The sequence below is a fragment of the Otolemur garnettii genome, unplaced genomic scaffold (genome assembly GCF_000181295.1).
Source record: "Otolemur garnettii isolate 467f Iridium unplaced genomic scaffold, OtoGar3 scaffold00103, whole genome shotgun sequence".
NCBI lineage: Eukaryota > Metazoa > Chordata > Mammalia > Primates > Galagidae > Otolemur > Otolemur garnettii.
In genome coordinates, this window is record NW_003852498.1 from 7,360,591 (window position 1) to 7,388,425 (window position 27,835).

At 37.2% G+C, this 27,835-nt stretch overlaps 1 protein-coding gene across 1 annotated transcript in view; it reads right to left on the reverse strand.

The window, feature by feature from the left end:
* The window catches only part of COL25A1 (collagen type XXV alpha 1 chain), a 162,895-nt gene that overhangs the window by 99,790 nt on the left and 35,270 nt on the right, over window positions 1-27,835 (reverse strand). Inside the window, 3 exon segments of the mRNA XM_012809279.1 lie at window positions 12,826-12,861; window positions 15,225-15,332; window positions 17,451-17,510. Coding sequence (XP_012664733.1) covers window positions 12,826-12,861; window positions 15,225-15,332; window positions 17,451-17,510 — 204 coding nt within the window.

Here is a 27,835-nt window from a genome sequence, read left to right on the forward strand (position 1 = left end):
GCCTTAGCCACTTGAGCTACAGGTGCCCAGCCTGAGATTTCATTTCTAAAGATGATGTCCAATATTCAGCATATGGCATGCAAGTAAGTTAAAGAACCATGACAGTCCCCATGTTGGTAAATGTTACTCCTACTTAGAGCCCATCAGGTTCTTAAGCACTTCTCTCCAGTCTATCCTCTTCTCCAGTTGCCTTGCTGTGCTCTTGTTAAACTTTCTTCTTACCACCTCACTAACATGACATCCACCCAATGGCCCCTCTATTTTTGGTCTCCTGCAATCCTTTCTGCACACTGCTGCCTTCATGAACTTCCTGGAAGGCTATGTAACTTTTGAGAAAAGTCCAAGCTTTGCTACAGTTACAGTTCATCACATAAACCATGCTTCTGTGCCTCTAGCTACCTTTCTTTTTGCTGGTCTCCTCTCCTGTACCCATTCTAAAACTCAAAGCTTGGTGCCCTTGCCTCTCGGGTTAGGTCCCTCCCCTTTTCTGTTCCTCAAAGCACTTCTATGATCATAAGTTTTCAGATAACTTACCAACAATTATAGTAATTGATTACTTGTTTATTCACACTAAATGACTTTTGTCATGCATAGCAATTGCTCAGTGAATTTTTTTTTAGTTCATTCATGAATTTATTCACATAATAGTTTCTGAGAGCCCATTGCATGCCATACAATGTTCTAGATGCTGAGGATATAACAGTGAACAAAATAAAACAAAAATGCATGCTATGTGGACTTCCTATTCTAGTGCATGGAAAAAGACAGTAAACAAAAAAATAAAATATGAAGTTGTATCAGGTGCTAAGTGTTAAAACAAAGAGAGGGATATGGATAGGGAGAAGTAGATACAATAGTACTTTAAACTGGAGGTTTGGTGAAGGTCTCAGTGATTAAGAGGTTAAGTAGAGCCATGCACATATAAGGGAAAAGAATGTTCCAGATATGGGTGGTGCCTGTGGCTCAAGGAGTAGGGCACTGGCCCCATATTACAGGCGGTGGCAGTTTCAAGTCTGGCCCAGGCCAAAAAATTTTTAAAAAAAGAAAAAAAAGATAAAAAGAATGTTCCAGATAAGGAACAACAAGTTCAAAGGCCAAGAATTGGGCACATGTTAAGTGTGTTCAAAGAATACCAAGAAAGCCATAGGTGAATGGTGGGAGATGGAGACACAGACAAGGAAGAGAGATTGTATTTGTATGGCCTTTTAGGTGCTTATAAGCACAAGGTTTAAGTATGATAAAAACTACAGAAATGGATAATGAATATATAAAGCAAGTTGTTTTTTTTTTTTATCCTTTAGACAAAAGTGGCTCAAGATAGGAATGGCAAAACTTTTCTCTCTTGTTCACCTGAGTTACTCTACCATTACGGTCTTATCTTAATAGCTTCTAGATTACCCCTGAGTGCCAGAGTGGAAGAATTCATTTCATGGCTTTTATATTAAAATTGCAAAGCAAAAATAATCTTAATTACGTGATGTCTGTCATTTACACTGAGAGTGGTGTGTATGTGTATGTAGGCCTAAGGTCTCTAATGCACTTCAGAAAGCCATTATGCAAACAGTAGACAGTATCATCAACCCAAGTTAATCTTCAGGACAAGCCGTTCAGAATAGAATGATTTTATGACTATTATTCATTCGCTATACTACTGATTTGTAAAAACAAATGATAATTTTGAAAAAGACTTTCCTTGATAGATCATGGAAAGGAGAAACGCTATTGAATTTTTCTGACACCACCAATGTTAGCACAAATTTGATTGAGGTATTAATTACTTAAACAGGATGCAAAGTTTCTAAATGATGTGCCTTAGGACGCCTCTTGGGACATGTTTTAAGGCAAGTTCTGGTTGCCTGCTATTAGGAAATGATGTAGGGGGCGGACGCAGTTCCTGTTCTGTCCCTGATGGCTAACAGTAAAATCTGAAGCTCTGAAAGCGGGTCATTTCTGGATCCATGAATATACAACCAGCTTCTGTAACAAAAAACAGGGAGAACAAAAAAAAGAGGTGGCCTATCTGTGAAGGGAGGATAAAAGCCCCAAACTATTAAGCCTTTTAAAATTATTTCTATTTTGAGTTAAGAATTTTTCCATGAGCTAATAAAAGTAAGGCAAAATGAAGAAAATACTTTTTAAAGTCTGGTTCCAAAGGGAAGAATGATAACACACATAATCTAACTTATGGAGTCATAAAACATTAGTACCAGACTTTCTCAAGGGTTTGGTGCAACAGACTTTAATTACTACTTTTTGAGAGATATTAGCCTGGTCAAATGTATCATAAGATCACAAAATATATAAACTTGGTTTATCAAGAGGAAGAGGAAATTTAAAACAAATAATGGAAATTTGTCTTACTTAAGGAGGACTCATTTATGGGGCATTTACATAAAATTCTGTGTTCTGCTTGGATGTTTGATGTGGGAAGGTTAAGAAACATAAACTCTAGCCACTGTTATATGTATGTCTGGAGTGTAATTCAAGTGATGTTTTACAAGATTCAGATTTCATAGCTTAAGTGTGTGGAAATGCCAGACTAGAAGCTATTGGGAAATGTTTTAGAATATAAGAGAGTGTGCTGAAATATTTTCTCTGTAAAAGCCGATGATTTAAATGATCTGGGGATGAAGAAACCCAGCACAAACAAGAACAGAACAAGACAGTGCTGAGATGGGAGGGCCTCATCTCTTGTTCCAAGTCTTTCATGGATCCTGTCTCCAGTCACACTATCATTTATGTTTTCCCAGGCAGGCCATATTCTTCTCTGATTAGTCTTCATGTGAAGTTCTTAATCATTCTTCAAGGTTCAGTGGTGATAACTCACTTCCTTCATGAGCTTTCTCCAGTGCACCCAAACAGAGCTTGTTTTTAATCCTTTGTGTTTCTCTAGCACATTTCAACTGTCTGTATTTTAATATATTTACACATTTTTAACATTCACTTGGTAAGGCAGCAACTTCCTCAGGCCATATTTTTAATATCTTCAGCACCTAGGTTAGTGCCTAAGAAATAATTATTTTTTGCATTCTATTCCATTCCATTCCATTCTTAGAGAAAAGGTCTTGCTCTATCACCCAGGCTGGAGTGCAGTGGATCAATCACATGCAGCCTCTAACTCCTAAGCTCAAGTGATATTCCTGCCTCAGTCTCCCAAATGAGTAGCTGGGACTACAGGTGCCTGTGGCTGTACCAGGCTATTTTGTAGAGATGAGGTCTCGCTATGTAGCCCAGGCTGGCAAATCTGCATTTTGAAATAGTAGTTATTGAACTCTGATCCACAGAGAACTGGTGTGGCCCCTCCAAACCAAGCAGTCATAGCCTTCTCACTTTTCTTTCTTTTTTTTTTAGAGACAGAGTCTCACTTTGTTGCTCTCAGTAGAGTGCTGTCACATCACAGCTCACAGCAACCTCCAACTGTTGGGCTCAGGCAATTCTCTTGCCTCAGCCTCCCACATAGTTGGGGCTATAAGCATCCGCCACAACCCTAGGCTATTTTTTTTGTTGCTATCTGGCCAGGGCTGGGTTCAAACCCATCACCCTCAGTATATGGGGCCGGTACCCTACTCACTGAGCCACAGGCACCACCCCTAGCCTTAAAGAAAAAATAAGGATATTTTTTCAATTTTGTTTTTCTCTATAAAATTTCCTTAAACATTGTCTGCTAGCAAGTGTCAGGAGTCAATAAGCCAATGAAAAAAGATATAAAAGTAGTAGAAAAATTCAGAAATACAATCTATTCAAATAAATGAGTTCCCTTGAACTACACATAAAAATAATTACTGACTAAATAAAAATAATGAATTTAAAATTTATTAAACTCTATTTATTGGAGTTCCACCATTATTTTAACACTCAAACTATTATACCTCTATCACTGGAAGGCAGTCCTAGTTTTGAGGCTGTATCTAGTGTTTGTTTGAATGATATTATTCTGTAATTTCTATTATTTGAGAAAGTTGCTCTAAAACAAATACGCTGTTAATAAGATGGCATGCTGTTAACTTTATTTATGAGTATTTAGTGAAAAAAAGTTCTAAAGACAATAATTATTTTTTAAAAAGAGTAAATTTTCTCTGACTTCCCTATCATACACTAACTTTTTGAGGAAAATATTAAACCAAGATGATTCATTTATTGGGGTTTCTCAATATCATGAGGCCATGACCTCTTTAAGGGAGGTCTCTTAAAGCTCAGGAAATTAAAGAAGTAATACATTTTTCTTACCACTTGACAAAACACCAGAACCAAAAACCAAATACTGAGCATTAAATACCACCAGCAGATTAAAGACAGATCTAGGTATTTAAAAATCCATGTTTTTATCAGGTCCTCACAGAGAGACTCTCGATCACCTCTCATCAGATAGCCACAGCTAACGTTAGCTCATTCTGTCCCTTCTAAATATTTAATAAATTGTATCTTATTCCTAACCTCAAAATAGAAATGACCCAAAAAGAAAGAAAAATTAACAGGCTTCTCTGCCCTCTGAGATTAAACATCCCTCAAGTACCATAAAGGAAACAAAGTTATGGTTCACAAAGGCCTATCACCCCACGTTACTCAGTAAAAAGTATTTCCATTGAGTTAAGCATAAGTGCTTTTCCCATTTTAAATCAACAACACTGAGAAACAGGGGTTACAAGAATTTAAATATCCTGTGATCCACAGAAGGTCTCAAATTTAAAATATGTATTCATGTACTATTCAGAGCTGTTCTCTATGTCTGTCTAACAGAACTTTCTACAGACCAATATTGCTCTGTATTGGTCAATCCCAGAGGACAGTCACTCAAATGGCTATTGAGGGCTTGAAAGGTGACTACTACAATTTTTAGACACTGAATTTCTAATTTTTAATTTTAATCAAAATGAAAATTATAATAGACACTTGTAGCTAGTGGTTACTACCCTGGGCAAGGCAGATCTAGACTATAAAACACAAATCTACAATCAGGAGAACTGGATTCCAGCTGCATTCTGTGAATAATTACTTTGTGATCATGGCCAAATTACTAATTCACCCCGATGCTGGTTCTTTCAGTGATAAGCTAGATAATGCTAAAATTTCCTGTAGATCTTTTACATCCTTCTTAAAAAATAGCCACACAGTGTGACTACAAATTGATGCAATTACTTTTGTACTGCCCTCATGAAAATAAATCATGCTTTTAGTTATGCCACGCATAATTAAATATAAGAAGATACATAAGAAAAGCAGTTTTATAGTAATTCTGTTGCATTTATCCTGCCTAATCCTACCCCAGGGGTGCAAAGACATCAGTTGGGAAAAAAATTGCAAAGCTGATTTCTTTGTATTTGTATCTGATTTATTGAGTGATCAATTCACATCTTTTAGTTACTCAGTTTACTAAACACAGTAAGTACCAAGAATATTATATTAGCTGCTGTGGAGGAGGGGAGAAATCTTCAAACTTAGCTTGGGGGGAGTGTACACAGGTTTGTGATGTTTTCTCACAGCAGGTGACCAAAGCAGACGCTTACTTTGTTAGGGCCGCAGTCAGACACAGGAGCCTGTACCTTTTTAGATGTGGTAAGAAAGCTCTTGCCTGGGGGTCCTTGCAGCTCTTCTCTGACTGTATTCTGGGGTTGGGAATCCATGAGTCTAAGGGGACACATTCCCCTGTACCCTCTCCCCCAAACCCTGCTCTAACCTTAGACTATACTTTGGGTACTAAGGACCCTGGCTCGGTGACTTGGGTTGATTTTAAAGACTGTCAGCTGACTCTTTCCCAGGTCTGTTCTGAAGGTGAACCAGACCACTGGTGCACACAAAAACAAATGGGAGCAGAAAGCCGAGAAATGGCTATTTAGAGGGATATGGATGAAATCTGGTCCTGTGGGCATCCAAGAACCTGAGTCTTAGGAAGTTAGAGCCTGAATCATATAAAACTGAAGGAGAGAGGAAGGTGTGGGAGAGAAAGGAAGTTTCTCTCTTTTTAGAGAGGCTGAAGGCTTGGGACCGGGCACAGTTCTCCTCATGCTCCCACACTCTGGCTTTGAACTCCAAAGAGTGCAAGAATTCTGAATTTGAAGTTCCCAGGCCATTAGGAGAATAACATCTATGAAGGTTACAGACTAGAACAGATTTTACTTAACAGTTTGTTAGCTTGGTTTGTGACTTTTAAATATTTCGACATTTTGTATAAGCACTTCAATTTGTCCTCTTGCCCCAGAATTTGTACATTTGCCTTAAATTTGCAAATGTAAAACACAGACTTCAAATTTTGAAAAGTTTCATCTTCATCAATGATGAAACATGAGAATGTGATGAGATTCATTATATTTTCATTGATATCTTCATGTGTATGAGTCAGTATAGTTACAGTAGATTGGATTCTAAAGTTAAAAGAAATGACAACTAGAGCAGCTGATTGTAGTTTTGAAAAAGAAGACAATTTTTAAGAATTTATTCCATTAAACTTAACATATGACTATTCATTGCATGTAATTATTTACAGAATATATACAGAGTGGCCATACAGTTCATGTGGAATTTAAAATTGTGCACTATTCTAAATTGCACACAAACTTCATGGGCACCCTGTGTATGTAGGTATATAAAATGGACAAACATAATTTATGTATCTGAACATATATAATAAAAACTAGTAGACTGACAGGACTTTAGAGCTGGAAAACAACTTAATCATTTAATCTCACCACTTTCTACAGATGACTTTACCTGGAATCAGAGTAAAGATAGTTAACAATACAGCTGATTTACAGTGTCTAGGTCATTAGGAAAAACAGAAAAAAAAAAATGAGAGAAGAAAACAGTCATCTACTCAGGTATTTAGACTATGTTATGTTCCATGATTGTCGTGCTTCTGAATCACTACTGAAAATGCTCTCCCAAGTCAATGTTTTGTTTCTAGGAGACAGAACCAGCTTCAAAGGAAAGTCAATGTTCTGTCTCTCATTTTTTATTTTTATTTTTTGAGACACAGTGCAAGATTAGGGTGACCAGATTTTAACATCTGTAAGGCGGGACAACATGGTGGAGCGGGGGCAGAGCGGGGTGGGGGGTGGGGGGCAGGGGACCGGGCAGGGCAGGGCCTGACAACAAGGCAAACTTTGATAAGCAGTTCTCAATAATCACTTCTCAGCAATTATTTATTACAGTTTAACATTATAAAATTAACAAAAATAATATAAAACTCATATTCTGGCGAAATAGCCATATGGCAGCTGAAAGCCGTATATTCCCTTCTTGTTCTCCAGCCTGTTCGTGCATTCTTTCCAAAAATTGGGACTTTTTTAAAACGCTGCTGGGACGTGGGACAAATTGTTGAAAAACGGGACTGTCCCGCCAAAATTGGGATGTCTAGTCACCCTATGCAAGCTGTGCCCTGGCTAGGGTGCTGTGGCATCACAGCTCAAGCAACCTCCAACTCCTGGGCTTAAGCAATTCTCTTGCCTCCGCCTCCCAAGTAGCTGGGATTACAGGCACCGATCACAACACCCGGATATTTTTTGGTTGTAGTTTTCATTGTTATTTGGCAGGCCTGGGCTGGATTCAAACTGTCAGCTTTGGTGTATGTAGCTGGGGCCTTAGCTCCTTGAGCTACAGGCACCAAGCAGAAAGTCAGTGTTCTAACATCACAATGAGGTGACCTTTAGACACCTCTAGAGAACTGTTGGTAGACAGGAGTCAACTCAGAGAGTGTCATTGTGGGCTGGGCAACTGGAAAGGGTGGTGGTGGGACAGCACCAGAAAAAGGTAGCATCTCTTATCTGCTTTCTTGGTACACTAGGAAAACAGCATGACAGGCTCTGGACAAAAGCACCAAGGAGGTGGGAAGAGCTCTGTAGGTGGGCCTTTATGTGTACTTCATGGACAATCAGATTAAGTGAGGATAATAAAGCCTTGAAACAGTTGCTAAGGCATCTCAGCAGGCAGTGTGCACAATGCAAGTATTACAGCTTTACCAAATAAGACTTCATCCTCAAAATCTAGTCTAATAACTATACTAAGATAATTTTGGTCCTTTTTGTTATTTAAAATAAATATCTTAACAGCTCTTTAAATTTCTGAAAAACCAAAAGCTGAAGATGACTAGTGCTAAGATTCAGAATTCTATCACTTCCAATTGTGGTCAATCCTTGATTTTCTTCTTGGGTCTGGTTTTAAAAGAGTAATTCTCTTCTTATTTAGATGAAGTCGAATTCATTAAAGCTCAAGATTCTGTCTTTTAAAATCTCATCCTGAACTTCTCAGAAAACCCAAAGGTCATGTTTGTAGAATAGAAGCACAGTAGGATTAAATCAGTGTGGAACTGAGGGAGCTGAAGGTTTTCTTTTTTATTGTAGCATAGATGCTGTTAATCTTTAGATGATTATTTTCGCAGTACAAACTGTATATCCTGGATTATGAAAACTAATTCCCTATCTGACACACTCATAAACAGTTTTGTTAAGAGCTAATTTTAGATTATTTCTGGCTTCTTTGTTTTATCATCAGACACATTTTAAATTTATAAAAATTCTCTAGTGTCCCTTAAGATGCACTCAGGAAAGCAAGCATCCCTCCACGACAAACCAACAAATGTAATGGGTTTTAGGAATGTGGAAAAGAGGAGAGCAGCGGTGCTTACTATCTTTTCTTTGACCTGGTGGATGAGAAGAGGATGTTATGAAAAACTGAAAATGTACAACGATGTGATATGTAAGAGAAGGTCAACAACAACAATAGGACAAAAGCAATAAACTTTACTCTCAATTGAAGTACCTGATGTGCCATAATTTAATTAGTACCTGTGAGTCACCTGTTCTAGCCCTTCTATTTCACAGAGTATTCTTTCTGTATGCCATGTTATAACACTAGAGGTTTGTTTTAACAGTAATACTTCTCATTTGTAGAACTTTTTGTAGTTTATAAAACATTTCATATTATTATTTCACTTACTTCACACTACAATTCAATAGACTAGGAATTATTGTCTACATTTTATAGATCAGTGAAAAGGATCACAGACCTTAATCATATATTTTTAAGTAGTTGCAAAACTAAAACCACTGGTACATTGTATTTATCTTCCTACCAGACTTTGAGTTTAAAACCACACAAACAATTTGAAAAAAATTCTAAGGAATTTTTCTCCCATGAACATTGCAATTATGTTTTCAGTATTCTCCTCTCTCTGTGAAATGGGTTAAAAATAGTATATAGGTGCTATACAAGTTAACAAATAGAAATAGTGATTCTTTTAAATGATTAGTTTTTAGATTAGAGAAATATTTCATACTAAGCAAACAGAAAATATGGGGAGAAAAATTAGGAGGTTATATTGCTTTACGCAGACTTTGAGTAAGATTGTTTTAAATAGCAAAATTCTCTAGCACATTTAAAACATGTTGATTTAAGAAAATCTGATTTATATAAAACTTTACAGGAATGCATCTGTTTTATAAATCCATGCTCACCTGTAATTTACTCTAGAGAATACAATTGAGTGATAATAATAATAACATGCTCAAATAGTTCTTCATTATGTATTTTAAAGTGCTTTTCCCTAATTCATTGCATTAGTCTTTGGCAACCTTTTAAGGCAGTGAGGGTATTATTGTTTCTTTACAGATGAGACATTGGGAGGTTAAGTGACTTGGCCAAGGTCAGACAGACATTCATTCACTTACTGCTATCTGAGTGATGTAGTTTTAACAAGGTCGTTAAGGAAATAAGATGCTTCCTCCTTTTTTTTTTTTTTTTTTTAAAAAAAAAGCAGTTGTGAAGGCTATTAAAACAAGGTGGATGATCTCAGGAATACAATGTTGAATGAAAGAAACCAGACACAAAAGTATACATACCATATGATTCAATTAATATAAAATTCAAATGCAGGCAAAACTAATCTATGGTGACAGAAGTCAGAACACTGGTCACCAGTGGGATGGTGACTGAGGTAAAGGAGGATTTATGACAATGTTCTCCTTCTTGATTTGGTTTACATATAGTTATGTTCACTTTGTGAAAATTCACTGAGATATACAATATGATTTATCTAATTTTTAAATATATAGTATTGAAGTTTTCTCTTGAAAAATTTTACATCTTTAAACATGTAATTTAAATGTACTTTAGAAGATCATTGACTATATATGTCCCTGAACATTTGTGATTTCAATTAAGTTTCTTAGCTGCATTTTCTTTTCTTTTCTTTTCTTTTTTTTTTTTTTGAGACAAAGTCTCACTATGTCACCCTCAGTAGAGTGCCATGGCATCACAGTTCACAGCAACCTCAAACTCTTGGCCTAAAGCGATTCTCCTACCTCAGTCTCCCAAGCATCTGGGACTACAGGCACCCATCACAACACCCAGCTATTTTTGTTGTTGTTGTTGCAGTTGTCATTGTTGTTTAGCAGGCCTGGGACAGGTTTGAACCCACCACCCTCAGTACAGTACAGCTCCATAACCACCATGCTATGGGTTGAGCCTGTTAGCTGCATTTTCAAAATGGGAACATGAACTAAATCTAAAGAATTTAAAGAGAAAAGAAAAGGTTTATAGAAAAAAAACCCAGTATTATCTTTACCTGAGAAAGTTTCTAGATAAAATGGGAGATCAAAACACACTAAGATGACAATAGTTCATTTAGGACTAGGTCACACATTTATATTTTATGATATCAAACCAGGAATTGTAAGAAAGTGAGATTACGTGGCTATTCACATAGTGTATACTAGAGAATATATATAAATTAAGGAACATAAACATAAAATTTTTAAAAAGTCCATTTTATTTTAGAACACTGTATCTTAGGATACGCTCAGGGGCATCAGGGAAGAAAGCCAATGGCAATGATAAAAATGTGAATAGTCCGTGCATACCTGGGGACACACAAGGGCTCCTGAGCATCCCCAGTGGTTTCCATGTAAGAACATCTAGAAGGGACATATTCTGACCATTTTCCAGGATACAAATTACATGTACATTCAATGGCTTAAAGCAGTTTTGAAATTTCATATCGTAGTTTTCCAGGAATCCTCCATACTTAATGACTCCTTACCATTGAACTAATGCTGTACTTCTCTAAAGTTGCAACCGAAGACAATGTTTTGTTTAATTTTTATAGATGGTCTTTATTTCTTTTTGTTTCATCTTACTCTTTTTAATTAATCTATAATAATAACAAACATTTATCTCTGTCAAATATCTATCTTGATATTATAATAGCTCAGGAACAGAAACTTTACAGGTGGTGGGTCAGATTGGGTCTCAGGGTGGTCATATTTGGTCTCAGGGAATCTTCATTTCCCCAGGTATCTTGCCAAGGCAGCTCCACTTACAGCTAACTTGGGGGTTTCTCTCAGGAATGCTGTTGACTGCATCCCGTGCAGGAAGAAGCCTTTGATTTTTAACCCATTCACAACTTTGTTCCCGACCAATTGTCATGTTCCAGTGTGTTAGTTTCACCAGAACCTAGCTAACTGTATTTTTAAAATAAATTTTATACCCTGAACATCCTCATGCCAAGTACCAAACAGTATGTACGTACAATGCACATTATCAAGCTTATTGTGATCACCTGCCAGCTCTCTGGCAGTATCTGAGCCTACTCATTCTGCATCCAGGATGAGTGTGAGCTGTTCTCTGGCATTTGGGTTATTAGAGAATAACCCATGTTTCCCAGTAGTAAAGTGTTCACATCTTAAGGTAGGTTGGAAAGGCAGCTCAAGGATGGGTGTGCTGGTTCATACCCATAATCTTAGCACTCTGGGAGGCCAGGCAGGAAGATCCTTTGATCTCAGGAGTTTAATACCAGCCTGAGCAAGAGCGAGACCTCATCTCTACTAAAGATAGAAAAACTATCCAGGTGCTGTGTGGGACACCAATAGTCCCAACTACTTGGGAGGCTGAGGCAGGAGGATCACTTGAACCCAAAAGTTTGAGCTTGCTGTGAGCTAGACTAACTTCACAGCACTCCAACCTAGACAATAGAGGAAGACTCTGTGTCAAACAAAATAATAAAATAAAATAGAAGGCAGCTCAAGAGACAGGAAGAGACAGGGAAAGGTAGGCTGAAGGAATTCCACACTCCAGGGCTTACCAAGCTGACCAAACAACGTTTCTACTGGCAAAGGCAAACAAATCATGGGGACCCGGGCCCTGTGTATCCATGAGCTAGTCCACATGGAATCATTTCATGTGGACTTTTAATGACAGAGACCCAAAAGGCACAACTTTTTTTCTCTGGGTGGAGCCCTTCAACCAGTCCTTGAAATGCTACAGAAGGTTGGCTATGCTAATTCACAGTTAGTCACCTCTGATTCCTTTGAAACTTTCAAAATGCACTTCTGTTCAAGCTGCTGGGCATATGCTTAAATGTAACCTTTCTTATAACAGAGCTGCTTAATTACATTCTCTCCTTTGACCTTTTTCTGCATCTCTCAGTTCACCTGGAATCTCTCTTTCTCCCGCATCCGATGCATAATCTTGCAACTTTAACAAGTAGTAGTAGTACAGAGGCCATCTTACCTTTTCTTAAATTTATTTTTTATTTAGAGACAGGGTCTCACTCTGTCACCTGGGTTAGAGGGCAGTGGCATGATCACAGCTTACTGCAGCCTCAAATTCCTGGGCTCAAGCAATCCTCCTGCCTCAAACTCCTGAGAAGTTGGGACTACAGGCAATTGTTACTACACCCAGCTAATATCTTGCTTTTAACTTTTACTAATTTTAACTTTTTTGTTATAGTCTATCATATAACAGATAACATTTGTCACATATAAATCTTGACCAGAGTTTTTAGTAACCTAGCTTCTCATTATCTTTAATATGGAAAAGATAAATTGAGATACTTGCCATCAAGCCTTGTTCTCCTGGTTTCCCTGGCTCACCCTTAGAAAAGAACAGAGATAATTTCAATAATGTTGTATACATCAAAAACAACGTCAATCATTCTTTTTTCTTTTTCCCAATACCCAGTGGACATGAGAATGTCAAGTATATTTTTTCAGGTTAAATAGAAGAATATAAACAGTACAATTAAAAGAGAGTTGATAGATATTCTTTCTTCAAATGAATTTTATAAACATTTCAGGATTTAATAAATTTAATAGGGATTCTGATATCCTCTTTATGGTGACATAAAAACGATGACATGGTATCTTTATGAGAACTCAGAACTTTCATATGTAGGACAGAGAGACAATTGCTCTTCGTGCCATAATTGAATAAAATGAATGGAAATTGATTTTAGATTTTGACCTTCCTGGACTAATAATGGCTGAAGTGGCCTGTTTTATTATTAAAATTGATAAAGAAAATTCTGCTATATTATACTAATATCATTTTCTAATATTCAGATTACATACAATCGATTATCATGTTTTATTATCAATTTATAAGAACAGTCATTGGCAAGGAAATGTTCTTTTAGAAAACTGTGCTTGTAATGCCAATATACATAGATGTTGCTGGCTTTTCAAAATAAGTATTTCCCAATTTATTTTTATGCAACCCTTTTTTTTGGGGGGGGGTTGTGGGTACTAGTTCACACCTATTGTCCCAGATACTTGGGATGCTGAGGCAGAAGGACTACTTCAGCCCAGGCCACCGAGACTGGAATGTAATATGGTGGCCTATGTCAAAAATCACTTTACTTTATCTCTTCAATGAGATTCTGTCCCCCCAAATGCCCCCTTCTTATAGTGGTTATCATAATGGATACAAATTAACTCTGAAACTATATCTAGTTCAAATTGTATTTGCGGAAATTAAACAAATAAGTTAACTTGTCCTTTGTGTAAAAAGTTTTATTTCTTCCTTATATGAATAAACTATATTCATTTTAAAAATGAGATAATTTTAGACTGTTTAGTTTTTCATATCTTACCTTTATCGTTGTTTCTTAAAAATAACTTCTACCATATCTTTAATTTCTGTTACAGTACACAATGCTCAGTGATCTAATTCTGTACCATCAAAATGGCTTTAACTACTTTATTTGAAGAGACATTCATTGTATCTCAGTTGGCACCCAGCAATCTACTGTGGAGCTTTAAATATCCGTATAGCTGCAGACCTCTCTCTTTTGGGGTATTATCCTTAGAAAAGGTGAGATGGTAAAAGACAGTTTTAGAATTAAACCACTGCTTTGAAGTGTCAGTGAAAGCAGTCCTAACAACCAGCAAATCAGTTGTTAAAAGTCAATTCCTCACTTTATATCAGCAAATTCATAGCAGGTTTCATAAGAGAAAATAGGGCTATCTCAGGAAAGTTTTAAAGTATTTTATATTCTTACAAAGAGAATCATTCTTTGGGGAAAAAAAGTCACATATATGTACATATGAAGATGAAAGAAAATATACCAAAACAATAATTATGGGGAATTTTTATTTTTTCTTTTTGGTTTTCTTTATTGTCAAAATTTTCTTTGTGAATACATATTTTCATTATTACTTTTATACTATAAAAATACTATTGAAAATAATTTTAAAGAAATACATTAAGTAATCCAGCAAGAAGGCTTCATTTTATAATTTTAATCCAGTATTGTTGACCTTTTCCATATGTTTCTTTACATTCCTCTACCAAACCAAACCATTCATCTAGTGTCTTTTATTCCTACATCATCGACACTTGACCAATTTTAGTACAGCTAAGTATTGAAAATTAATTTTAAATCATTTCTATTAATAAACCTCACATACAACAGACAAATGACATTTAAGTCACACCCATCAAGGTCTTAACCATTAATTTTACTGTTGTTAGCAATTTGGGGGGATTAAATTGTTTACAAGGGATTAAGTATCAAAAATTTTACCTCTTCTACTTTCCATAATCAGTATGGACCTTTACTACATCTACTATGAACCCTTTGAAAAATGTTAGCAGTCTCCCACTTTATTTTTCAAACTAATCTCTTATCTGAACCAAAGGCATGGATGCATATTACCAAAGGCAGGATACACAAGAGACTGTATACCTCCAAACACAAAACTTACCGGAAAACCCATTCAGTTGCTGTCTCCAGGTCTCTCTGTGGTTTGGATAGGTTCCCGGTGGATTAAGGAGTAAAATAGGATGCTGCCAGGAGCACCTTGCTCTGGACTTTTCTAACATCCCGCTTCCCTCAACCCACTCTACTCACTTGACCCTCTGACCCTACCACCCAACACCATCATACTCCATCCTCATTCTCAGCCCTTAATATGAAACAGAATCTGTGAGAGCAACTCATCCAAAAAGCGACTCACAGGTACTCCTGGCATCCCTCGGGGGCCGTCTTTCCCTGTGTCCCCAGGTGGCCCTCTTGGGCCTGGTGGACCTGGGGGACCTGGAGGCCCTGCCTGGCCTTGGTCACCCTGCAATGGAGAAGGGAACAGACCAACAATGACCATAAATGATAAAGACCCAGGTCTTCTTTCCAACGCTTTAAATTTGTATTATTTTATCCACATTTACACTATGAAAAGAACCAGAACCACCAGAAACAGTACAGCCTGTATGCAATTTGCTTGCCAGCAGGGAGCACATAAATATTCATGCTGGGTGAGCTGAGTAGAGGCCATTAAAATCACAGCAATTCAGGAACCAGCACTCACAGCTTTGGGAACTAGCATACGTGTTATCCCTGTATCGGGAGCTAGTATGACACTTTTGCCTAGCTTTATCCATAACAATGCTACAGCGGTTACATTCACTTTGTTTAACAAAATGGCTGCACTTATACTTAGACAAATGTGTTTTCTTTGTCAACCCTACAAAATTAAGTATATGAGGCTCTTGTCATATTGCATAATAATTTATAAATTACCAAAGCTAGAGCGCTCAGAAATTGGATTTGCTACTCACTACAATTTAAGTTGTTAGATTTTAAGTAAGAGAAAATTAGAAAGGCTTTCTACACCTTTTTATTTTGTAATTTATTTTATTTATTTTTTTAAAATAGAGTCTTACTCTGTGGCACCAGGCTAGAGTGCAGTGGCATCAGCCTAGCTCAGAGCAAGCTGAAACTTCCGGGTTGAAGAGATCATCCTGCCTCACACCCCACCACAACTGGCTAATTTTTCTACTTTTAGTGGAGATGGTGTTCAGCTCTTAGGCTGGTCTCAAACTCCTGAGCTCAAGGGATGTTCCAGCTTCAGCCTCCGAGAGTGCTAGGATTACAGGCATGAGCCACCCTCCTGGCCCTCTTGTGATAATTTCATATACATTTCTAACAAATGCAGCTCCCTAAACATAATTTTGTTCTAGGATATTTCCAAATAAATACCCACCCACCTCCCACACCTCACCCATAAGAGGTAAATGGTAAAGCAATAGTACACAGAGCAATAACTGAATGCAAAGGAGAAATCAGACTTCAGCAAGAAGCAGCACTACCTTAATCAGGCGGCGTTTAATGAGCTGCTGATCAGCAGAGAGAAACCCATGATTGATTTTAGGAAACACCATCTGATCAGTCAGGTGAGGTCAAAGGTTGAAGTTCAGAGATGAGAGAGTTGAAGAATAGACATCAGAAGGCCCCAAGAAAGAAATAAAGATATATACATTAGACTTATAGTGACTATTAAACTAAACGGAACTGGCACTTGCATCTCACATTAGACCCTCTGGCTCTTCTTGAAAGAAACAGAACCCTGCAATGGATGGTGAGACCAGTTAGCAATCAATCATTTTGGATGCCATCATTTTGCTGTGGATGTTGGGTCTTGTTAATGGGGTCACCCTGCCTCCTGCACTCTGAGCAGAGAGTCTAGAGAAAAGTGCCAGTTCCATTTCCGTCAGACTTGTCAACCAGCATAATGTGGCGTGAATTCAACTGCCATTGTTGATGCCGGAGGTCCAGAGAGAGTACTTAGGATTATTTAATTGACTGGAAAAGTATCACAGAGCATTAGAATGCATGCACATCAAACCATCGAGGTGTGGCATGGTCTTGTATGGTTAGGTCTGTCTCTCTTTGCTCTGCCTGGGGACCTCAATGTCCTCCTTTCACACAGAATGCACCCTCTTCTATTTATTTATTTATTTATTTATTTGAGACAGAGTGTCACCTTTTCACCCTGGGTAGAGTGCCATGGCGTCATACCTCACAGCAACCTCAAACTCTTGGGCTCAAGTGATCCTCTTGCCTCAGCCTCCTGAGTAGCCAGGACTTCTCGTGCCCAACACAATACATGGCTATTTTTAGAGATGGCGTCTCACTCTTGCTCAGACTGGTCTCAAACTCCTGAGCTCAAGCAATCCACTCACCTTGGCCTCACAGAGTGCTGAGATTACAGGCCTGAACCACTGTGCCAGACAGAATGTACCCTTTTAGTATATTTGACCTCACTGTCATAGGTGAGGTCCCAAATGCCTGATAATTTATACAATGAGAGGAAGCGACCCAGCTCAACAAGCCAGTCGAATGGTCCTTGCTCACTCTTATGCTGGTTGCGGCTCTGACCAAGCAGACACAGGTGTCAACCACAAACCTTGACGGTGAGGATCTGATTGCTGTGCAGGGCAGCAACTGTGGGGAAGCCTGGCAGGCCCTATAGACAGCACAGCACCAAAACAACACGACACAAAACGTCACACAGACATAATCACAGTGGACAAACAAAACAAGCACGTCCTAATGCCTCCCTTTCCTTGTTCTAAGTCTGCCCTTGTTTGACACTCTGTAAACAAAATGAGACACATGGGGTCCCCCAAGAGAACCGACCATTCCTCAAAGCATGGAACAGTGAGGTGGAGAGCTCGTTTCTGCCCTGAAGGCAGATACAACGGGACCTGTGTGTATACAGGTATAAAGAGTTGCTATGCTTAACATTTTTGGAATCTCTCTTACAAAATGTTAGTACAGTGGAGATAACCACAGACACTGTTACAAAAACAAAACTGTAATTTTCCTCTATTGATACTCATTTACTCTGCAACTCAGGACATTCAATATGTATATTAAGTCTTCTTTGGACAACAGGAGTGACTAGAATTTTGCTGTCAGGAAGTATTCCTTAAAATCAACATAGTATGCCTCACAAAATAGAGTCTTACCACCCACACATCAAAATTTCTCTCTCCAATCATATGATGGATTTCAGGTCTCTCCTGTTTCAGGAATTTATGCAGAAGTGGTGGATGGAAATCTGTCTCTTATAACATGTGTATTCCATGTCAGGGGGATTTATGGTCACACTCTCCAGTAATCACTTCTGTCACGTAACTTTTCCAAAAGAACTTGACAGTTCACACAACCCCTTAAAGCAGAAAAGTGGTTTTGAATTCCTTAAACAAGGAGAATGGAGGAGAGAGGTTTTAGAGACTTTTACTTCAATAATTTGTTCTCATGGGTATTATCAATTGGGTAAGTCTGAGAGAGAAATTCTGCCTTTGTTCTTTTTCCACCCTTTCCCCTATTTCTTTTAAAACACAAAACATGTTTACCATACAAATAATATAAACAACAACTGCAATACATGGGCTCAGGTTTCTGCAGAGAGGCAATAAAATTAGGTTTATAGTCTGAATACATTTCTTCAACCCTCATGCCTTTGATTTTCATTCTTTACAGCTAGAACTTCGCAGGAAGCAAAGCAGAGGAAATCTTATCCCTTTTGCCAAATCCTTTCTGATAAGGTTATTAAGTGGCTGGATAGCTTCGAGGTGACCTGTGTCCTCTTTTTCTTCCCCCTAAATAAAATTCCTTTAAATATAGATTTTTGTACAAATTCAGAAATGCTACAAGTTGGAAAACAGATGTGTACAATTTGCTTTTGTTTTACTATGGAATATGAGTTTAAAATGTTATTAGATGGTAATGTGCCAGCATCGTTCCATCTGTGACTCATTAGCCCTATATTACACAGTCAGAATTTTATATATAAACCTCATATTTATGTAACAAAGAACAAAAACAGATACAAACAAGAAGTCTACGAGGGATCAGAATCTTGATTAGTGGCAATAAATCATAACGTCACTCGCAACAGGATTATCTAAGAAAATAATTTTAAATTAAAAACCTAAGAGCATACATGGTAGGTCTTACAAATGTTTTGAAATTTGAATATATAAATAAGTCACTTTTTTAACTTATATCTGAGCAGGATCAGCTTTCTGTGTTTGATCATATTTTTAAAACGCTCACCTAAAAAAGCCTTCCACTTCATAGAAGACCTAAAGAGGGAATTAGGTAATTCTCACCTCAGACCAATTCTTTTACTCAAAAAGAAAATCTCTATTTGAGGAAGTTGATCTTACAGTTGTCAATCAACTTAACTGTGAAAATAAAACCATTTGGGCATGTAGAGCTACGATTTAAAGATTTTATTAGCGAGGTAAGCAAAAGGATTTTAGGAGTTACCAGGTAGGAAAGTAAAAAGGGAACATATGGGAGGATTCTGTTAAATTCTAACAAAAATCCCATGGCCAGGGCTGCAATATCCTAGAACCCTCTGCTTTTCAAATTGGGATAAAAGTAAGTGTTGGCAATGATAAATTTTCTTGAGATCTAAAGATATACTTTCCTAAAAAGTATATTGTAATTAACAGTAAATAATTTTTAACACTTTCATGTAAAGCAAACATTGATACATTATGTAGAATGCAAAAGTTGCATAATTTTTTTTAAAAATTCACCATTTGGTAATTGTGAAGAACCCCATTTCACAGGGGCTACCCCCAGGTCATAGAGATGCTGACTTTCTGTTCCTTGGAGGAGTTCTTTGGAGATTCCTTAGACAAGTACTGCTGCAGATGCTTACATGCAGGGCATGGCTTTGTGTGGCCATAACTGCCAGGCTTTCCCCAGCAACCTGGGGGGTGGGGAGGGAGTGGGGGGGAGGGAGTGGGACATTTATATAGAGAATGCACTATTTCATTAACTTTGCCATTTTTTCCCCACAATAATATTTGTCATAGTCTTTTCTAAATAAATGACATGGACGTGTTTCACTTTACATCTCAGAAAACTTGCCTGGTACACAGATGGTTCCAGTGGGTGTGGGGAAAAAAAGGTTGTCTCCAGAAAAACATGAAAAAACAGTCCAGGAATAAGCTGAAATACTGAAATAATTTGTACATATTTTACCCCCAAATATTTTGAATTTTTAAGAAATTGGATGTATAAGAGTTTGAAACTACCTTATACAACTCCTTTTTCTCCTGAGAGCATAAAGCCTCAGATGACATCATGAATCTTCATGACATATTGTAAAGCAGGTAACCATCTCAGGACCTGTGTTTTGACATCATTATAGGAAGGGCCATATCTCCCTTTATTACCTTCCAGACAAAAAGATGCAAGCCTACCCCAAAGGGATATTGAACAAATAAATAATTCATAAGAAATGCTTCTAACTACTAAGAGGTCATAAATTCAAGATGTTATTGTCACTTTTACTGTGTACTCAGTAATGATGAGTGTTATATGATTACATTATAGTGAGAAAATTTTATGTTGTGTCAAAAGTCTTCTATAAGGCAAAGATAGAGCCAGAAATTCAATCCAGGTTTTCTGATTCCAGACTTTGTCATTATGTAATTTATGTGTTATAATTTCTTTCTACTGGTTTTATAGTTTAAATATTGGAAAGCTTGAAAATGACTAACATTCAACAATATTTAAAAAGTATTAAATGTCTTCTGTGCAGCTTTTAGTGGGAATTAAAGGGGGGATGAGTATAACCCCAAGTTATAGGTTTTAACATCTAGTGGGGAAATTGAGAAAAATAAGCAGGGGGTGGGGCATTATATAGAGTAAAAAATATTATGTAGGTGAAGCAGAGGGGCTACCAAGAAAAAATTGTGCAATTAACATGAGTTTTGAGGAGGCATGGCAGGTCTCCCAAGCTGGATCGATGAACAAGGGTAAAACCAAAGACAGAGGGACTTTATAGGAAGAGGTTATAAGTCTAGTTGTAGAATTGTGTCTTAGCATTAGAGAGGGACATGTCAACAATTCTGAGTGATATTAAGGAAGCAGAAGTGACAGGACTTGCAACTTGGCTAAGAATATAAGGGAAAATGAGGAACAGAGAACAGTCCTAGGTTTCTAGCTTGAAAAACTGAAGGATGGTAAAGGGAACACACTAGAAGAGGAATACGTTTTCTAGGGAAGGTGGGTGATTACAGATCTTGAATTCAGTTAGGGATTTGCTGAATTTGAGATGTCTATGGACAGTCAAGGGGTTGCAGTTGAATATGCTATAAAATAGTCAGAGGAAAGGTAAGAATTATGAGTCACAGGGCTGCATGAAGCCACCTCAGGAGGCCAAGAGAGAATTGATGTAAGAAAGAACACTTGGAAAGGTTTAGATTTCAGGGATGAGCAGCAACTATAGAGAAGATTAATAGGAGTGGCTACGGAAGTAGGAGGAACGTTAAAGTCTCCTCACAACTTCCACGTGGGCAAATGATACAAAATGATAGATGCACAGAATTTACTTCACCATTTATGGGCTACTAATTATGCTGTATAACTGCACATAGTGACCCACAGTAAGAATGGTCAATGTCACTGACAATGGTTGCTCATTGATCAGCCTTAGAGGGGTATAACTGAGGTTGAAGAGCTGTGGAGGCAAAGATAAATAATTATTTTAATTATAAAGGGTCAAGGGGCCCAAGAGCAAATTATATTGCAATGTAAAACTATGTATTATGCTGAGATGAAATCACCAAGTTTCTCCATAATGTAAATACTATCAAGAGCCTATTTGACCCAAATATGTATTAGGCATTACAATATAACCATTGCAGTGGGCATGTGTGCAGCATAAATAAAGATAAATATTCCTCAAAGTTGATAAAATAACTTCTAGCTAAGAGAGACCAGATGGGGAAATACTGTAATAGGATGCAAAAATATTTAGGTAAAAGAGAAACTTTAAAAGCAGAAACTGTTAGAAGACTAAATAAGGAAAGAAAAGAAATTAAGAGAAAAAAATTGCAGCTAAATGATTCCACATTGCAGTAAATGGTATAATCTCTCTGCTTAAATAGAAAAATCTAAATAGCTATAGAAATACTTTGAACAATTAAATAATGTGAGAATTGGAGCCTGTGAAAAACAGAATTTATTACTGATGATAAAACTTTGCCCTGTAGAAATATTACTTACCAAAAAAATGAGCCTTCTGTTGTTGAATATAATGTGTTCAAATGGCTCAAGAAGTTAATTTTTTTCTTTATAATGAAAATAAAATTTTAAGACTAGTCAAGTGAATTTATTTCTTTTTTAAAAGATACTCTAAGTTTCATTCTGTTATATTTAATTATATCTGTCAACCTTAGTAATTCTAAGAATTTTCTTTTTATATGTAAATGATAAATGTGAATCTTACAACTAATCATTTGGAAAAGAAAGAGAACAATGCAATTTCTACATTGATAAATGTCATTAAATACTATAGTTACTAAAATGCTGAGTGAAGCCAACTTGCAATAGATCTGTGAATAAGAAGAAAGATGGAAGATAAACTTCAACACTGACAAGTGTGAAGTATAAGACATGGGCAAACTACATTCAGCCAAAGGCTTTACCTGTTGTACAGGATTTATTATGGGATTCTGAGGTTATTGTAAATGTTCCCTAATGACATACAGCTAAGAAAGGACCAACAAAGATGAGACCCCATGAAAAAAGAATTTCTGAAGAAGCTTTGTCTCAGCCTAAGAAAACCACAGAAGTGCAGCCATAATATGGGTGAGAGCAAATCAAAACCATTTTGAGATACCATCTACCTCCAGTAAGATTAGCCCACATCACAGAATCCCAAAACTACAGATGTTGGCGTGGATGCAGAGAGATGAAACACTTCTACACTGCTGGTGGGAATGCAAGCTAATATGACCTTTTTGGAAAGAAGTTTGGAGAATACTCAAGGAACTAAAAGCAGACCTACAGTTCAATCCTGCAATTCCTCCACTAGGTATATAACCAGATGATCAAAAATTATTTTACAACAAAGTCATTTGCACCGAATGTTTATTGCATCTCAATTCATAATTGCCAGGATGGGGAAACAGCCCAAGTGCCCATTGAACCATGAATGGATTAACAAATTGTGGTATATGTACACCATGGAACACTATGCAGCCATAAAAAGATGAAGACTTCACATCTTTTTTTTACCTGGATGAAGCTGTAACATATTCTTCTTAGTAAAGTATCTCAAGAATAGAAAAAAAGTATCCAATGTACTCAGTACTACTATGAAATTAATATATAATCACCTACACATTCATATGAATGGCAAAACATAACTATAGTTTAGAAAGTAGAAGGGAAGAAGAGAGAGAGGGGAGGGGGGAGGCGAGAGGATGGAGGGTATTTGGGGGGACCTCACCTAATGTGCATGATGCAATGGTACATTTCAAAACTATTAAGAAATGAGTATAATTGTGATGGATGTGTTACTTAGTTCAATGTAAACACTTCATATTGTATGTTCAAGCAGTACCCTGAACCCCATAAATGCATCAATGTACACAGTTATGATTTAGTAAAAAAAAAAACATTAAAAAAAGATATGGGTGAGAAAAATAAAACCTAAAACTAAAAAGAAAATTAAATTACAAAAAAGCCTCATGGTCTGGGAAGAGGTAAAAAGAATGTATTGATTTTATTAATATAAGCTTTTCTTTAACTGTATCAGTTATTCTCTCTAAATAAACATCAAGAGAGTAATCCTATCTTAGGATTAAAAATTACAGCGGTTATGATAGTGGTTATAATAATGGTGGTTAATTCTCAGATGATACTTTCTATGTCCTAAGTGTTATGCTAAGAGCCTTATAGATATTAACTCTTTTTTTTTTTTTTTTTTGCAGTTTTTTTTTGGCTGGGGTCAGGTTTGAACCCACCACCTCTGGTATACGGGGCCGGTGCCCAATATTAATTCTTTTAATCCTCACACCAACCATTTGGCAGATGAGAAACTTGAGGTGTGAAGAAGTGAAGGGTTTTGCCCACTAAATGAAAATAGCAGAGCCGGAGATCTATCCTCATAAACAATATATTTTCTATACATTTTTTCATAGTGTCTAAATTTCCTTTCCACTTATTTGAGAATTTAGTAAGATCCTATTAATACAAACAAGGCAATATTCAGACATTGGGATCAGAGAAGTGAACAAGACAGACTTTATCCTAGGCCTCCTAGAGCTTAGAGGATAACCAAGAAAGGCAGACATTGAGCAATGGACTTCAGATGTGGCTGAGATCTCTTTTAATGTACTGACTTGTGCTCTTTTTCTTGCATATTTCTCCACTTCCTCCCCCTCCCCACCCCAATCAAGCTCTTAGTTGGCTCTCTGCTTACTGCTTCAGAGGAGGCCTGAGGAGGCAGGGTAGAAAACATAACTTGTTGACCAACATTTCTAGGAATCAAAAGTACCTAGAACTCCCCTAAATTGGAAGCAAGGAAGGAGATCTGTAGTCTGTAAGAGCAGTGGGGACCTAAGCCCTGTTTCCCAGCACTTCTAGGAAGGCAATGACGCCTGAAAGGAGAAATGGCTATGTGATGTGTCTAGACTGACAGGGTCATGGGCAGCTTGCAAAGGATTCTCCTACCTGAAGCACAACCTAGAAGAATCCCCCCGGCCCACAGATGCAGCCATGACACACTAGCTGACCCTGTGTGGCTGGCAACTCTCCACTTTCCTTGCTGATAGTAGCATCAAGATGAACAATGGAACCAAATAGAAAATATATTTTCCTTTTCTAAAGATACATTGAATCAACACTGGTATATTGAGATTAGTGCCTGTGCTAGGCATTTTCCATTGAGACCTTCATTTGGATGAGGTCAAGATAAGGGCAAAAGGGCAACAGCAAAAGTTGTAGGATTCCTGGGAGGTTAGACTGATGATAACAAGAGAAAAAGTGAGTGAGAGAGAGAGAGACACACACACAGAGAGAGAGAGACAGAGAGAGATTGATTAACTAAAACATTTCAAAGGTTTCTTGAATACATGCTATATGTCAAATCTGATGAAAAAAATTTGAGGGGTTTTCATCTACTAGGGAGAGGGGATTATCACATGAACATCAATTCACATGGCAATTACATTAAATTAGTGCTTTAATTGGAGGGGCAGGCTGTACTTAAGCACATCCTCTCTGGGGATGGAAGTAAGGCTCCCACAAAGGTAGAAAGTGAGACATGTGAAGACAAACAGGATGACGGCAGTGGAAGCGGAGCATGGACCTGAGGCCCCAGGAGGCAGGCACTCCACTACTACAGCGAGCAGAGGAGGAGAAGGCGCCCTCAGGGAATGCTGGCAGGGTGAGTTTGGCTGGGGTGAGACACACACATCTCAGGAAAATACCTGGCAAAGTTGGTAGCATATGGAAGTGGGAAGTCTTAAAAGAAGCTTAAAGGAGGAAGTAGTGGGAGGCCACAAAGGTTTTTGTACGATGAAGATCATGCCACACGTGAGCGTGAGAAAAACAACCTTGGCAAAGTTATGAAGAACACATTAACAACCAAGATACAGCCCATGATCTCCTATCTGAAATTTCAAAATCCAAAGTCCTTACAGATTGTTTTTTTTCTTAAGTTTTTTTCTAACTTTGCAGCAAATTCATATGATGACACAGACTTCCTTGAACAGATGTGAGGCGATTTATGGTCATTAATAATTCTTCTTAATGTGTATGTGCATATGTTTCACTGTAGAATTTGAAGTTTTGATTACAGGGTGTCTCAGGCCTCTCTCTAAAGGTGCCAGATAATATGCGTTGTGTGAACAATGTTAATTTTCTAATTCCTAAAAACTCTAAATTCTGAAACACATTGGACTCTACTGGTTTTAAGAAGTCATTCCTAGCTTAGTCCAGACTTAAAGAGCCATTTAACAGAATTAAAGAGTAGTAAGTTTTGAATTTAAGGAAATGAATTTAGTTTTGAACAATAAAATTTATTAATATAGGCAAGTCTGGAAAATGCCCTGTCTAAAAATATGAAAATTTGAATTATATATTTTAATTTATGCCAGTCTGTAGCAATAAAAGAAATTCATTTTTATGATTTCAATTTTATATACTAATCAGAATTAGTCTGATCAATTATCTGGTATACATCTTTTAATTAATTGCATAAATGAATAAATAAGTACATTTATAATTAGCATATGTTTTGCAAGTAAATGCAAAAACACCTGCAAAAATGTTGTCCTTTTATGAAATAAAAAATAATTCTCCAGAAGTCTTGTTTAGAACATTAATTTGATTATCAAAACACTGCATAATAATTTGCTTAAACTCCTCTACAAAAAGTAATGCAAAAGAAGGCTTTAATTCAGCCCCATCCGAATCTTATGCAGTATGCATCTGAAATATAAATTTCAAATTGTGGAGCTCAAATTAATGATCTTTTAATTCTCAAGAAATTTTCTCTCTAGGATGGTACATTATCACAATAGTATGCACTACAATACTATTTTACATCTGCATTTTATAAAACCTGGGGTGTTTTTGGTGAGGTTGCCAGGTCAAGGACTCATTTCAACTTGAATATACCGTAGCCATTTTCTGAAAGGGAACAGTCTACATCTGGGAGAGGAGACATCGGCATGGATCAGGAAAGTCAATCAGCGCCAAGAAAATAGGGGATCTGTTAGCCAACAGAGCGACAGAGCGTCTAATACTGAAGAGAAAGTAGACATTTCCCCAGTAGGCTGTGATCAACTTTTCTTCCCATTTGTTATGCTGGAAGAGAAAGCATAATGGTCTTGCTGTTCCTATAAGTGTTTTTATTCAGTATTCTAGGTTAACAGGTTTTTGCTAAACTTCCTTTGTATGATTTTAGATTGAATTAACACTAACATTTCTTGGGCACAGGCCGAATGGTATCCTCTTTTCTTCTTATGACAGAAGAGGCAGATGGTTATACGGCTATAATGGATGGACAGTCACCCTTGTATTTCCTTCTCCACCTCTGAAGTCCTCCATCCCATTAGATAAAGGGTAACCCACAGAAAATGCTGATCACCCTCTGAGATTATTGAACTCTTCAAAGGTGATCTTAGCCACAAGTTCACCAGAAAATAGTTAACTTGCAGTAAAACTCCTATAAGTACCTTCCTCCACTGGTTCATCTGGTCCTCTTCTCTAATATCCTCCTTTAATTTCCATCCTAACTTTATATTGTTTTCCAGGGTCTATTCAATCACACAGACTAAAATAGAGACTGTTGCTTGGAAGTAGTCCCTGAATTAGTCATGTGTCCAAAAGGGGCTCAAATAAAAATAACAACTTAGGATACGGTAGAATGTTCTGTAGTTATCTATTTGATGTCACTTGTGCAGGTGGAATAAACTCAAATGAGTATAAAGACTTGGAGGAGGACATTAAAGAAGCAGATTTAAAACATAAAGAAGTGGAGACTTGGCTGAATAGGGTAGTGAAAAGGAAACAGTAAGTACTCAACTTATTGTTTTGCCCTAGGTTAGAGCAGGCCCAGTGCTACAGCATCTTTATCCCACTTCAAGAGAAACTAGAAATCCAAGTTTTTTAAATCAATGATTCAAATTTAAAATGTTATCAATTTGATTGAGTTTAAAATATTTTATAGGCCAAATAAAAATACATTTGAGGGTAGAATTTGGCTTAAGGACCACCAGTTAAAGATGGCTAATCCAGTGCTTTTGAACACTCAGTTAGGAACAGAGCTGTAAAAGGGCTTTGCCTCAGAAAGGAAATAGTACCCTTAGCTCAGCTGATGGAACTTCTGCTGCCTTCTCATTTGAAGAACGGGTTACAAGTTCTCACTGAATCTATTACATATTGTAATTCAGAGTACTGATTTTTAAATCATAAAAACTTCAAAATTATTATATAGTATCCCTAGTAGGAAGAACAGAACAAGGG